Source organism: Chelonoidis abingdonii, chromosome 7 (genome assembly GCF_003597395.2).
Source record: "Chelonoidis abingdonii isolate Lonesome George chromosome 7, CheloAbing_2.0, whole genome shotgun sequence".
Taxonomy (NCBI): domain Eukaryota; kingdom Metazoa; phylum Chordata; order Testudines; family Testudinidae; genus Chelonoidis; species Chelonoidis abingdonii.
In genome coordinates this window covers 54,392,040-54,406,761 of record NC_133775.1, presented here as the reverse complement: position 1 = coordinate 54,406,761, position 14,722 = coordinate 54,392,040, and the positions used below count along the sequence as shown (strand labels likewise).

At 45.2% G+C, this 14,722-nt stretch overlaps 1 protein-coding gene across 5 annotated transcripts in view; it reads right to left on the bottom strand.

The window, feature by feature from the left end:
- The window catches only part of TRMT1L (tRNA methyltransferase 1L), a 51,913-nt gene that overhangs the window by 12,167 nt on the left and 25,024 nt on the right, over positions 1 to 14,722 (bottom strand). For all 5 annotated transcript variants that reach the window (XM_075067865.1, XM_075067866.1, XM_032783456.2 and 2 more), the window contains 4 exons: positions 12,192 to 12,321; positions 5,411 to 5,534; positions 2,928 to 3,007; positions 1,454 to 1,703 (listed from right to left, as the gene is read on the bottom strand). In XM_075067865.1, the coding sequence (XP_074923966.1) occupies positions 1,454 to 1,703; positions 2,928 to 3,007; positions 5,411 to 5,534; positions 12,192 to 12,321 (584 nt within the window). The remainder of the gene's footprint in view (positions 1 to 1,453; positions 1,704 to 2,927; positions 3,008 to 5,410; positions 5,535 to 12,191; positions 12,322 to 14,722) is intronic.

Below are 14,722 nucleotides of genomic sequence, written 5' to 3'. Positions count from 1 at the left end.
ATTCTAATTAGATCAGCCATGCTATTTAAGAATGGATTACAATAAGTGATCCATAAGCATGTGGCCTTATTAAAAACTACATGCACAGATATGAATTTCAAATGGTCTAAAATTATAGAAAAAAGATTCTTGTATTTCATTTTTCTCCAAATAGACAAAGTTATACCAAAAATCCACAAGTTTGGCCTAAAATGTTCATACACATTGTGCGGCAAACTTGCAGCCAAACCAGAGCCACTCACTCAGCTGCCGTGACTTCCCCCTCCAACAGAGCCTGCAGTAACTCATCACCACAGATCCTAGAGATCCGTTTGCCATGGACAAATCCAGAATTTGTGTTTTTAGTCTTTAGTTTTTACGTTTTGTAAAAAATGAAAAACTGGGTTCTATTGTATATGTTATCTGAGCCTCCATTATCCAGCTCTTCGTATTAACCAAACCGGGGCTCACAGCCAGAGCCCTGGGTGGAGGGGCTTAGGTTGTCAGCCCCAGGTGGCTGGGCTCCCTATTGTGATTAGGGAAATTAAAGTTCAGCATTTCATTATAATCACGGGAAAAACACTTGATTTTTTTTATGGTATTTATTGGAGAGGTTTTTTTTGTTTTTTTATCATCATGGGAAACTGGGATCCCTGCTCATTATTCAGGCATGCTGCAGCAACTCAGTTGCAGGGGTTCGTCCCATAAGTAGAGCCTCAGCACTAACGCATACTGCAGCAGCCTATTCCTGGGCAGAGGCTGGGTCAGATGATCTCCAGGCAGAGGTATTTCACTGATCCTGCCTGAGCAGCAAGGTAGTCTGTACAACAACATTACTTAGCCAGGAATCCTGCTGGCTTGCAGTGTTAGTGTCATTAGGCTTCCAGCCAGCCCTTGATCCGGTTCCTGTTCCTGCCTCAGCCTTGTTCCAGCTCACTTCAGCCTTGTCCATGCCTTATTCTGACCTTGTTCCAGCCCTGCCCTTCCCTCTGGACCCTTGGACTGACTCTAACCCAGCTTCAACCTTTGGTTTGCATCCTGATTTGTCTTGTTTATAGACTGACATCAGTTTTGACCCACAGCCTATCCCTGGACCCCGATTTCAGTGCTATCCTGGTCCTGACTCTTCGGCTGGCTTCACCTTGGTACCTGTTCTCAACCATGGCTCCAACCAGGCCTGACCACAGCACCCAACATACATTACCCTGGTGCTTATTTTCCATGTTGGATGCCAGAAGGGCTTAAATGTTTTCCCAGTGATTTTTTTTTTAAAAGATTTAAAATTAAGTCTCTGTTTACACAGCACTTCAGATGCTACACAATTAAACTTTTTAATAAGCAAATAACCAGCCGCTGTTGGTTATCTCGTCCATTCAGACTTCTCTAAATAATCACTGGGGAAAAAATTAAATTACAGTCAAGATCAAAGCACCAAGTAAAGACAAACTTGTAGTAGCAAACACTCTTCACTTACATAAAATCGAAGGATCTCAAGTGCATTATGATATTGGCATCCATTTTTGTCACATCAATAATGCCTACATTTTCCTCTCCTTCTTCCGTAGTTTCATCACAGTCATCCTCTTCCTTAGTGTTCATCATCACTTTCATCTTGTTTAAATGGCAGTTCTCCTGAATCATTGTCACGGAATTTTCATTAAAATCATTAATCGTAACCTTCACAGAATTTCCAAGGTGCTTTGCCCACTGTAATCCCATTATACCTGAGGAGAAAGATAAGTGCATAATTTTAAGGTTGGCTGCATGCAATAGAGTAAAGGCCTGGTTTTTGATCCCCTTAACTTCAATAAAAACACAATCAAACCCTAAATGTGCATAATACAGAAATGTGATCCATACTCTGGCTTTCATCTGTTGGCAAACTCCAGCATTTGTGTGAAGACTCACTGAAGTCTATATGGGCACAAGGGTTTGCCTATTCAGTTCTCATTACAAGATAAGTGCCATAGATATAAAAATGCTCTGTGTACTGTGAAACAAATTGGACCTCAAATCTGTAGCAAGTCCCCTGGGCTTGTGCAACAATCTAATGCAGCAGACTGAAACTTCTGTGGCAGACCAAGATAAAAAAAAAACAAAAAAAACCTCAATTTTTCAATTTAACTGAATGAAACAGGAAAATTAACATTTTAACTAATATAGCAATCCTTCTTAGTCTGATATTAAATTGTTTTTATGCTGCCCCATAATCTTAAATTTTTGATGTGCTGCAGATATTTGAAACAACAATACGTGATTGTATTGTAAAAGTTATTGGGGGGGAAACAGGAGGTTTTGATAGTTGGATAGGAGGCTGTTAAGACTTTTGGTGTGGCTGGCTTGGAACTGTGCAATAAACACATTAGCAGGACATTAACTGCTGAGCATTTTAATTGTTGTCTTCAGGTTTTAGAACTAACACCTGTTCGAGATCATGGGGATAGTTCACTGTTTCACTGTCTACAGATTCAGGAAGATAACACCGCATTGGTTTACATTAATTTCATGGTCAGGATTCTTCTTTACAAACATAGAGATCGGAAACAATTTTTTAAACGAAAGTTTGGATTCAGTGGCACTGTTCTATGACTAGGGGTTGATTTTAAAGTCAAACTTCACAGCTATGGAATCAGAATTCATGGGATGTTGGACATAACTCATCAAGTTAAGATGCACGGTATTTCATGCCCTTTAAAATGTAAAAATTCTTCCTTTGAGCATCAATAACTTCAGTTCCAAGATAGTTATGGTCCATCTAGAGCCAAATTCTGATCTCCTTAACTTGGGGAAACACACATGGAAGTCAAAAGGAGTCTGCCTAAGCAAGGACCCCATAATACTTAAATATACAATGTGAATTTCTCATGAGAGGGACTTGCTACAAATTGTAAAATAAAATTAGAAATTTAAAGAAAGTAAAATGAGATTCCAAAAGTTTGTTTATTTACCGGTGGCCCCAAATGCATCCAAACATTCTAACGGGTTCCGTTCTTCAGCCAAAACAGCTAATGCACAGAATATCAGTTGCCTAGAAGATAAAAAAGTGTATAATAAAGTTTAGAGTATGTATTTCACATATTTTTGTTTCTTCCATCTTAGGGTAATTTGTTCCAGGAACAGGTTTTGTAATAACTGAGTTTAACAGCCCCCAGAAGGTTTTCTAAACCTTTTGCTTCCTTAAACAGCATTTGTAGGTCTAAGAGTACCCAAATATCCTTAAGTTAATTCCAATGATAACTTTCTAGGAGTGCTGACTTTAACACTGATCCAGGGAGCACTGAGATATAAAACACCACTATAGAATAGTTTCTGTGATCAGTGAGTCCATGTAGCAGGACAAATTTGGTATGCAGGCAAATTGTTTGGTCATTTAAAGTACCAACTGCTGGCCTAAGGGCTTGTCTTCATGTACCACTGTAGTGCTTTAGTGAAGATATTACTATGCCAACAAGAGAGCGTCTCCCGTCAACATAGCTACTGCCTCTCAGGGTGATGGATTAACTGTCAACGTGAGAAGTTGTCCCGTTGACATAACAGTGTCTACATGAGGGGTTAGGTTGGTATAACTATGTCACTCAAGAGTGTGGATTTTTCACACCCGAGTGACTTAGTTACACCAATATAAGTTTGTAGTGTAGACCTGGCCTAAGAGTTTATAGTGGAATGGAATCCTTCACTGTATGGCAAAAAGGTAATATGAAAAATAAGAACTTGAGATTCCACTTGCCAGTTAGACGACACTAAGTGGGGTTCAAGAGTATATGCTGTTTGTCTGGGGTTTGCACTGCCTTCTATAGGAAGTTAACGTGCTCTATGAAAGAACAGACCAGAGACATTACTGGTGGTGGGGTTTGTTTTTTTTTTAAACCATTCACTGCTAGTAATAGCTGTCTGGAAATAACCAGCAATCTTCTTAGACTGGCCTGAGAAATTTTCCCCAGATTCAAAATTATCTTTGGCAGGGTGCCTTCTGGAAAAGGACCCTGGCAATGACTGAAGGGTAGTTAAACTTCCGTGTTTCAGGGAACAAGCTTTGTTGTTGCAGCAGTTAAGGGTATGGCTACACTTGCAGATGTACTGCGCTGTGAGTTAAACCTGCCTTCGTACAGCTAAGTAGGGAAAGCACTGCAGTCTGTCCACACTGACAGCTACCAGCGCACTGTCGTGGCCACATCTGCAGTAGCATTGGGAGTGGTGCATTATGAGCAGCTATCCCAGCATTCAAATGGCTGCAATGTACATTTCAAATGGGGGTGGGGTGGAGTGTGACAGGGAGAGCTGGGGGTGAGAGTGGGTTTTTGGGGTGCTGAGAATGTGTCAGCATGCTGTCTTATTCCCGCATCTCTCTCACTCACTGAAAGCAAAGAGCAGCTGTTTCCTTTTTTTTCCACAGACCAGATAAGCAGCTGCTCACCAAAACGGACCCCAACTCCATCCCCCCCCTTCAAGCAAACATTAGCTGTCGGCATGCCAAACGGAGCCCCCCTGCCTGCCTCTCACTCATCCAAAGCAAATAGTAGCTGTGTTTTGTTGTTTTGACAAGCAGCCCCCAAAACGGAACTTTGAAAGGGCACTTCTCCAGAGTTCACAACAAAACAAGAGAGGATACTTCAGTTAAAAGGATTATAGGGAGTTTCCAGAGGTCAATCAGTGCGTAATAACGTTACTCCCCATTTACATTGGAGCAGCAGCGTCTCAGCCAATATGCAACAGTTGTTATTCCTCTCAGGAAGATGCAGTACCAGCAGCGCTGTAGCCGCGGAAATATAGCGCTGTATGTGCCTTGCCAGTATGGACGGGGAGTGAGGTACAGCACTCTGGAAGGTTTATTGCACTGTAACTCGCAAGTGTAGCCAACGCCTGGCTGAAGTTATGACTTTTCTGAGGATGAAACAACTACACGCTCTACTGACATTAAAAAGAATGCTGTGAAGAGGAGCTAGAGGAAAGAATCTGCTCCAATAGAGTGCGACCTATAAAAAGGATTTGTAGGATGTAAGACATGTATGCTCATGCTTCAGCTGTGCTGGAGGAGAGCACTTAGGTGGTGTCTAGGCCTGGGAGCTCACAAAAACTCACAGGAAAACATTTCATTGAATAGGTTTCCTCAAGTGTGGTTTGTATGGGTTTTTTCCCCTTAAACTCCCACACTGCTGCATAAGCTAGCATCTTTATTTTCTTAGAAACTAGAACACATTTTCTTGTGAAGACAATTTCTGTTAATTTAGAAAAGTCTTTCCAGCAGTATATAAGGAAGATAGTTCAGTGAGCAAAATTAGAAAAGCATCAAAATGGAGCCTTCCTATATTGGGCACCTTATTTTATTGCTTGAAAAATGTTATTTCTCTAGACATCATAGTGGGCTGTTTACTGGGATAATTTTTTAAGTGAGAGCATTTTCATTGCAACCTCTCCCCACTACCCCCCTCACCTGTTGAGTTTCATTTTGGGATTAAAATAGGAATCTGATTTCTGAGGTGTGGAGTAGTTAGGAAGAACTTGTACATCTGTGTCTGCCTCTTTCAGCACTTCATGAGAAGACTTAGGAGCAGGGGCTAAAAAATATTTTAGGGGAGGAAAGGAGAGAGTTAATGATAATTTGTGAGTATTTGTACATTTTATCTATAAAATTCAAAAAAGATCTCTCAATGATTAGGGCCCCAATCCCACTGATACATAACAATGTTAACACAGGGAAACCAGCCTATTACCATTTGGTGCCAGGAAAGGAGATCACAGCTAGTTAAATTCAGGACATTGGCAGACTTGGGGCCAAATTCTACCCTGATTTACACTCTATAAAATGCCATAGTTTCATAATACCAAATTTCTTTCTTAGATTTACACCCCTTCAAGAACTCGTTCAAGTTGAATAGTATGAGATGCTGCAGGAAATAAATTCGCTCGTAACAAAAAATACCATTGAGCTTGTGATAGTACTCCAGTCACTTCTTGATAACTAAAAAGCCAGAGGGGCTCAAGTCAGTCCAGGATTTCAGAGACCTTCACTTTTACCTGAAAAATTCAGAATAGTTTCTGAAACAAACCATGACTCTCCTAGAGGCAGAGAATTGGCTATATACTCTGAACCTTGCAAATGTACCCTCCCTGGCAATATCACTGACGACAGGCTTTCTATTCTGCATGCTTAAACAGAGAATACTGCCATTCCATTAGAATCATACTAACAGAGAATTAGAGAGAGAATGTATCCATGTGCTGTATACTCCCTCTACTGCCTTGATCCAGTGGGGACAAGTGAGGCGTCACACAAATAAGGTTTTTTTGTAGCTCTGTCTAGGTACTTATATATCATAGGGATGAGGACCATATAAATGCCTCCCACATATGTACTGCTTAGATATTTATATAATTCTCCCCAACCATCCATAAAATATTGGAATCAAATCTTTCATTTTTAATACAAATTTATTAGACTTTTATGGCATTTTAACCAACAGGACTACATTACAGAGAACTGAAAAGGGGAAAGGAGCAAAGAGGAAGTACTTCACAATTTATTCTGTGATTTCCATTTGTCAATCTCAACATTACACAGGTATGGAAGTATTATCTCCATTTTGTAGATGGGGGGAAAGTGACCATAAAACGATAATTAGTGAGAGGATTTGGGAATAAAACCCAGATTTCTTAACTCTCAATCCCATATTCAGTTGATTAGATCACCTTTCCCCTTAAATGAAGAAGTGTGTGTGGTGGGGGAAATGACAAGTTCACTTTCTACAATGACCTGTTCATATGGCAGCAGCAGAATGGGAGCTACCTTTAATTTTATGTGCCCTTCACATGGCAGTGGTAGAGAGGACAGAATAGAAGATGGATGAAGAAGACAGAGAGGAGCAGAACTGCATATCTAACCAATTAAAAGAGTAGTAACTGTTGTTGTTCGCGTAATGGTCCTCTATATGTATTCCAAATGCAGGTGCACATGCATGCCATGCATCAGAGCCAGAAGTTTTAGAGCAGCAGTGTCCATTGATCCACACAGCCACCTTACGTCGCCACGTGCTCCATGTGAGGTTATAGGAGTTTGTGTGGGATGACGCGCCCTCAGTTCCCTCTTACAACATGATTGGAGTCAGAATCCTCTCTTGGTGCCTGTGCACTCTACGAGAATGACGGTCCATTGTAGGAAAACAGTGAGTTCTGCTCCTTTCTTTCTATACTTCTGTAAATACAATAGTTTAGTTAGTTTATATAGTAGCCCCTTACAGGTCCTCTCCTCACCCATTTGGGGGAATATGCCTCATGTTCCGGGGTTCAAGAACTGCGCCTCTTGCCCTCACTTGTTCTCCGTGAGCAACATGTGCTGCCTCTACTGCCTGGGCAAGACACACATTGTCACCCACTGCGATATCTGCAAATTCTTTCCATCAAGGACCTGCAACGCTTGTCTTCAGCGCCTCTGCAAGTTCTTCATGGTGGAAGCACTCCAGCCTCGTGCAGTGTCTGATCCTGGACCATTCGTGCTGGTGGTGCACTGCCTACCACTGGCGGGTTAAGTACCCTGCCCTCGACTTCACACCTGGATCCATCAGCACCATCGAAACACGAGAAAGCACACAAGCATAGTCACAAGTGCTGTCACAAACACTGCAGCAGGTCCCCGTCGCAGACTGCTGAGCCACACTGTGTTTCCTCCCCAGGATGGGTTTGGTCGGATGAGATGTCATGTGATGGCCCTGCAGGGCCACTCCTAAGCCGAGTGGGCAAGGAAAAGCAGAAGCGAGACCTGCCAGCTCCTGCAAGGACCAAGGTCCCACCAGCCTGCCTGTGCATGCTACTCAGCCATGGCAGCACTCTCCAGGCTGTGCTCTGCATACCCCTGCTCAGCGTGGCAGAGGACGGGATGTGCCCTAGACACCAGGCCAGATGAATCCACTGGTCTCCTTGTCCCATCTTGAACTGCTGTACCTGCCCTCATTGCTTCTTTTGGCCTCCTGGCCACCTTCAGCAGCGGCTGAGTCACTCCTCCTCAGCTGTGACACACACCTGGCGATCGCGGTACCGCCTGCGTTGCTGGAGGCTTCTTCGGACTCGGAGGGCTTCTCAGTGGAAGAGACGTCCTTCTTCCCAGTCTCTCGGCATAATGCGGACTCTCGGGCTCACATGCCTTTTCCAGCTCCCTATGCTCTGGGCTCACCTGGGTGCTACCGGTATCCATGGGGCCTGCAGTACCACTAAGACCTGGCCTCATGGGACCCCTATCACTGCCTGTACCCACCGTCGGTAGCCTCAGACCAGAACCACCTCAGCCCCTCCGCTGGCTCCAATGGTCTCAGACCCGGAAGACGACCCAGTGCTTGATCCGGTACCGCTGGCCATGACAGCAGCCACCTTCTCTCCAGATGAGGCCCTGATTCCTCAACCTTCTTGCCTCCTGACGATCCCCACCAGTACCAGGAGCTGGTAGAGCATGGCCTTTGACTTGGTATAGCGCGGCAGTAACCCCACTCCTGCTCTGAAGGAGTCAAAAGCCAGCCCTTGGAGAGGGCTGGGGCTGAGAGTGAAAACCCTAGGCTGATAGGAGAAACAGCCTCAGATGGGCCACGCCCAATCAGGCTGCAGCTGACCCTTATAAGAGGGCAGTGGACCAGGGAGCAGACAGTCTCTGTCTGCCTTCAGAGAGAGAGAGGCTGCTGGGAAGCTCAGGGTGCCTAGAGTCAGGCAGGACTGGGGAAAAGCCAGAGGGGCTGGGGAGTTCCAGGCTGGCCACTCCCCAGGCTGCAGGGCCTTGTCCAAGGCCCCATAGAGGTATTGGGTTGCAGAGAAAGGAACCAGGTCCAAACCCCCCTTGCCTGTGATGAGTGGCTTATGCTGTAGTCTGCCCCAGGGAGCAGGGGCTAGTTGGTGACTGGCAGTAGCCTACGACTGAGGTGAGGTGGGGATAGGGGTTCCCTGGGAAGGGGAGACCCCAAGAGTGGGGGGATTAGTGCTGGGGGCAGCACCCCAGATAATGTGGCATTGGAGTCCAGGGAGCAACACAGGGGCCCAGAAGCAGTGGGACACCGGCCTGCAGAGGGTGCTCCAAGACTGGAAAATAAGCTAATTCCCAGGAAACCAGCAGGAGGCGCCGCAGGGGTGAGTCCCACATTGCTACACTTGGGCATGCCCCTGGAAGAAGTCCAAGACCAACTGGACCAGTTGTTAGACATTCTCCAGCCCCATGGCCTGACACATATGGCTCTGCCCATTCACAATGCTGTTCTACAACCTGTGCCCGCACACTCAAGAGGGCAGAAAGCAGGTACTTCGTACCGGCTAAGGGGGGCAGAAGTTGTTTTCCCAGCCCCCTCTAGCCTTGCTGGTCATGCACGTGGCCATGGAACGGGCATACCAACACTCCAACTCTTTCTTACACGCACACACACACACAGTGGTGAAATGCCTGGACCTCTTGGCTTGCAAACTCTACTCTGCAGCCCTTCAATTCCACCTTTCTAACTATCAAGCTCTGTTAGCGAAGTACACTTTCAATAATTATACTAAGCTAGCGGAGTTCTTGGAGGACATCATGCAGACCAAGGTCCAGTGATTCCAGACCTTGCTGGATGAGGGCTGCCTGGGGCCAAGTCAGCCTCCAGGCTGCGGAAGATGCGGCAGACATGTCCTCCTGCTCCCTGGCCACAGGGATGGCAATAAGGCATGCATGTGACCACCTCCTCCTCCCTGGTAGACGTATGCTAGCATGAGATCTGCCACACCTTGACAACCATTGACCAGTGGGCAGCTGCTGACGCCACCATAGGCCGTGCCGTCCTGCAACAGGCCTTACCAATCATGTCCTTGCACCCACCTCCGGAGCTGATCACTGTTCCGTACTCACCCACATTTGGAATACATATAGGGACCATCACTCTAAGGAGAAGAGGAGGTTACTTACCTGTAACTGAAGGGTCTTTGAGATGTGCAGTTCCTATTTATATTCCAATACCTGCTCACCTTCCTCTGTGCTGCAGACTCTCTATGCTATGGTAAGAGAGAGACTGGGGGTGTGTCACCCCACAAGACCTTTTATAACCTTGCCTGGAACACATGATGACATAAGGCAGCCATATGGGTCAACGGGCATTGCTGCTGGAAAAACTTCTGGCTCTGGTGCAAGGAGTGCCTGGGCACCCACATTTGGCATACAAATAGGGACCAGACATCTCAAAGAACCTCCAGTTACAGATAAATAACCTCTTCTTTTAATAACTTGCAAAAATAAAGTACCTGGAATTTTGTGCTAAATTATTTTTCTTTAAAATGAGTGAGTCCTTCCAATAATATAATTCACTTTTACAGTTCAGCTCCTATCAGATCAAAAGATCAGTGCATATAATTTATGGGGATTTGTAATAGGATTCTGATTTACTGAATTAAATGAGCAACCTACCACCTACACTTTTATCAACATGCTGTAGAACTGAAGACAGTCAGCTGGTTTCAATATTCCATGTTTATGCACTTCAGACAAAAACCATTCAGCATTTTAGTATTCTATCTGAACTTGATTTATAGTCAGGATTGATTTAAAAATAAATGGATGCTGTCAAAATAGGGAGGCATGAAATTTGCCTTGCCAGTTTTGTTTTATGGGTACTGTCTCCCACCATCTGTACCATTCTTTTGAAAAGATTGGGTACTGACATTTCCAAAATGATCAAGCTAATTGCAAAATAATGATGTTTTTTATGAGCAAAAAAAAGAGCTGTCGCCTGATTTATTAATTGTATATTAATTATATCAATCACTTAAGTCTTAATTAACACTGTGAGGTTTGGCAGGTTCTCGTTCCAAGATCAGGTCCAGTATTATTACAATTATTGTTCTGATGGGAACCCTGAAGTGCATGGTTGCAACACTCTCAGTTAGGAAAAGACGTCTGAATTTGCAGTAGTTTTACCAACACAATTAGGGAAATCAAACACCTCCAACTCAACAACACAGATAGAGATAATACAGAATGTGTGTCTGAGCAGCCATATACTCACACCATTCCTTGCAAAAGGACCTGAAGTGTCGTCGTCGTCATCATCACCACCATCACCACCAGTGATGGTCATCCTGGTATCTCCCAAGAGTTACATTTCCCAAGGGACACAGGCCAGGATATAACTTTTATAATGTGTTACATTGACACTACTATACCTAATGCATATTCAGTAAGAGCTTCTTCCCTTTTGTGTTTCCTCACCCTACTAATGTTGGGGTGCCTTTCTCCCATAGGTTACTAGGCCTTTTACCTCAAGCTTATTAACATATACATCAATTAGGTACCATGGCTCTCTTGTGTCAGATGACGTTCCTAACTTAAAATATCCCATCTAGCTGGTATAAACTAGCATCTTGTGATTATCCATCAGCAGCTGAGTCATTACAGTGTTCCATCTTGTGATATGATCTAGGGCAGCCGTTCTCAGCCAGGAGTTCAGGGGGCCTTGAGCAGGTTTCATGGGGGCCTCCAAGCAGCGCCAGCATTCGACTTGCTGGGGCACAGGGCAGAAAGCCAAAGCTCCACTGCATGGGGCTGAAACCCAAGTGCCTGAGCTCCACCACCCGGGGCTGAAGCCTGAACTATGTAGCTTTGTGGGGGCCCCTGTGGCACACGGCCCCAGGCAACTGCCCTGCTTGCTATGCTCTAATACCAGCCCTGGCTTTTATATGCAGAAAATCAGTTATTGTGGCACAGGTGAGCCATGCAGTTTTTATAGCATGTGGGGGTTAGGGGGTGTGGGAGAGAGAGAGAAGTCTCAGAGATTCAGAACCTCTGATCTAAGGTTACTCCTAGTTAACTGCATATGCTAAGGCTTTTGGGCCTTATGCCTTGTTCAGCTAAACTATTGTCTTTCAGGCCTGAGGCCTGTAAGCTCATTGCTTTACTAGCTTTCTTATGCCTATGCCTTACCTAGCAAATACCTACATATATAGGCTACAAAGTGGGAGGGCAGAGCAGAGGGTAAACACTACAAACTCAGCACACTAGCCTTTTGGGATTATCCAAGCAAAAAGGTCAGATTAACAGTTTGGCAACCTTTTTTATGAAGGATAGATTTCTCTTTATAAAATTTCCTCCTAACCCTTAGCAAACTTACTTTTAGCATAAGCTTACTTTTGACAGTCCCTCGAACCTATAGCCCAGGTATAACACACAATGCACTGTGTGAAGGATCCATTTACAAATAAAGCAGGAACATTAAATAATTTACCTGCAATATACCTGGACTCAGTTTCTCCTTTGTTCACATGGCGCTTAATATGCCCTATCATGTCAGTTCTTCGTGTAATGGTTGCAGAACAGATGATGCAGTGATAATGGGCTCCCAGCTTCGTAGAGCTCTGTAAAAGAGTCAGTGTAGTTTTAAAATACAGTGAGACAAAGTGAGTGAATTAACACCTGTGCAGCTTTGCTGCTGTAGCGCTTTAGTGAAGATTTTATCACATGTGAGTATCTCCCGTAGGTGTAGTTAAACTACCTCCATGGGAAGTTGTAGCTGTCTACATTGGGGGTTAGGGTATGTCTACACTACGGGATTATTCCGATTTTACATAAACCGCTTTTGTAAAACAGATTATATAAAGTCGAGTGCACGCAGCCAAACTAAGCACATTAATTCGGTGGTGTGCGTCCATGTACCGAGGCTAGCGTCGATTTCTGGAGCGTTGCACTGTGGGTAGCTATCCCGTAGCTATCCCATAGTTCTCGCAGTCTCCACCGCCCATTGGAATTCTGGGTTGAGAGCCCAATGCATGATGGTGCAAAAACAGTGTCGCGGGTGATTCTGAGTAAATGTCGTCACGCAATCCTTCCTCCGTGAAAGCAACGGCAGACACTCATTTCGTGGCCTTTTTCCCTGGACTGCCCTGGCAGACGCCATAGCATGGCAACCATGGTCTGTTTGCCTTTTGTCATGTCACCATATGTGTACCGGATGCTGCTGACAGAGGTGGTACTGCAGTGCTACATAGCAGCATTAATTTGCCTTTGCAAGGTAGGAGAGATGGTTACATTCCTATTGCAACCATCTGCCATTGTAAATTGGCGATGAGATGACAGTTATCATCATTTTGTACTGTCTGCTGCTGTCATGGGTGCTCCTGGCTGGCCTCGCTGAGCTTGGCGGGGGCATGTGGACAAAAATGGGAATGACTCCCTTTGGCATTCCCTTCTTTATGTTTTGTCTAAAATAGAGTCAGTCCTGCCTAGAATATGGGCACAGTCTATCAGAGAGCCAGAGAGCACAGCTGCTCCGGGTCAGAGCCCCAGAGATTCCGCAGAAATGATGAGCTGCATGCCATTCTAGAGGGTGCCCCGCAACAACCCCCACCCGTTGCTTCCCTCCTGCCCCAACACTCCTGGGCTACCGTTGCAATGCCCCCCATTGTGTGATGAAGTAATAAAGAATGCAGAAATAAGAAACACTGACTTTTTAGCAAGATAAAATGAGAGAGGAGGCAGCCTCCAGCTGCTATGATAGTCCACGGCGGACATTAAAGGGTGGGGGGAGAGAAGCGCAGTCTCCCGCTGCTATGATAGTCCAGGGAGTACAGAATCTTTTCTTTAGACATGAAGGGGTGGGGGGAGGAGGGGGGGGTGATGGAGCTTAGGTGCAGCTGCTATGATGAGGACGGTACCAAGCATTTTGTACGTCTGCCAGGAATGACAGGGAGTCTTCCCATTTTTACCCAGGCGCTCTCGCCGACCTCACCGAGGCAGCCAGGAGCACTCACGGGATGATGACGGTTTTCACATTTGTACCGTCTGCCATCAGGAACGGAAGGGAGAGGGATGCTGCTGTCAGTGCCGTAGCCCGCGTCTCCGCAGCATGGCAGTAGACATACGCTGACATTGAAAAATGGCAAGAAATGATTTTCTCCCTTTTCTTTCACAGGGGTGGAGGGCGGGTAAATTGACGAGATATACCCTGAACCACCCAGACAATGTTTTTGACCTTAGCATTGGGAGCTCAGCAAGAATGCAAATGCTTTTCGGAGACTGTGGGATAGCTGGAGTCCTCAGTCCTCCCTCCACAAGCATCATTGATTCTTTAGCTTTCCGTAACGCTTGTCACACAGCACTGTGCTGTGGACTCTGTATCATAGCCTGGAGATTTTTTCAAATGCTTTGGCATTTCGTCTTCTGTAACGGAGCTCTGACAGAACAGATGTGTCTCCCCACACAGCGATCAGATCCAGTATCTCCTGTACGGTCCATGCTGGAGCTCTTTTGAATTTGGGACTGCATCGCCCGTGCGATCAGAGCTCCACGCTGGCAAACAGGAAATGAAAATTCAAAAAGTTCGCGGGGCTTTTCCTGTCTACCTGGCCAGTGCATCCAAGTTCAGATTGCTTTCCAGAGTGGTCACAATGGTGCACGTGGATACTGGCCTGGAGGCCAATACCGTTGATTTGCGGCCACACTAACCCTAATCCGACATGGGAATACCGATTTCAGCGCTGCTACTCTGGTCGGGGAGGAGTACAGAAATCGGTTTAAAGAGCCCTTTATATCGATATGAAGGGCCTTGTTGTGTGGACAGGTGCAGGGCTAAATCGGTTTAACGCTGCTAAATTCGGTTTAAACGCGTAGTGTAGACCAGGCCTTAGATTAGTATAACTATGTCACTCAGGGGTGTGGATTTTTCACACCCAAGTGATGTAATTATACCGATGTATGTTTGTAGTGTAGACCTTACCTGATGTCACAGCTAAGTTCAAGGTGGAACGGATTGTTTAGCAT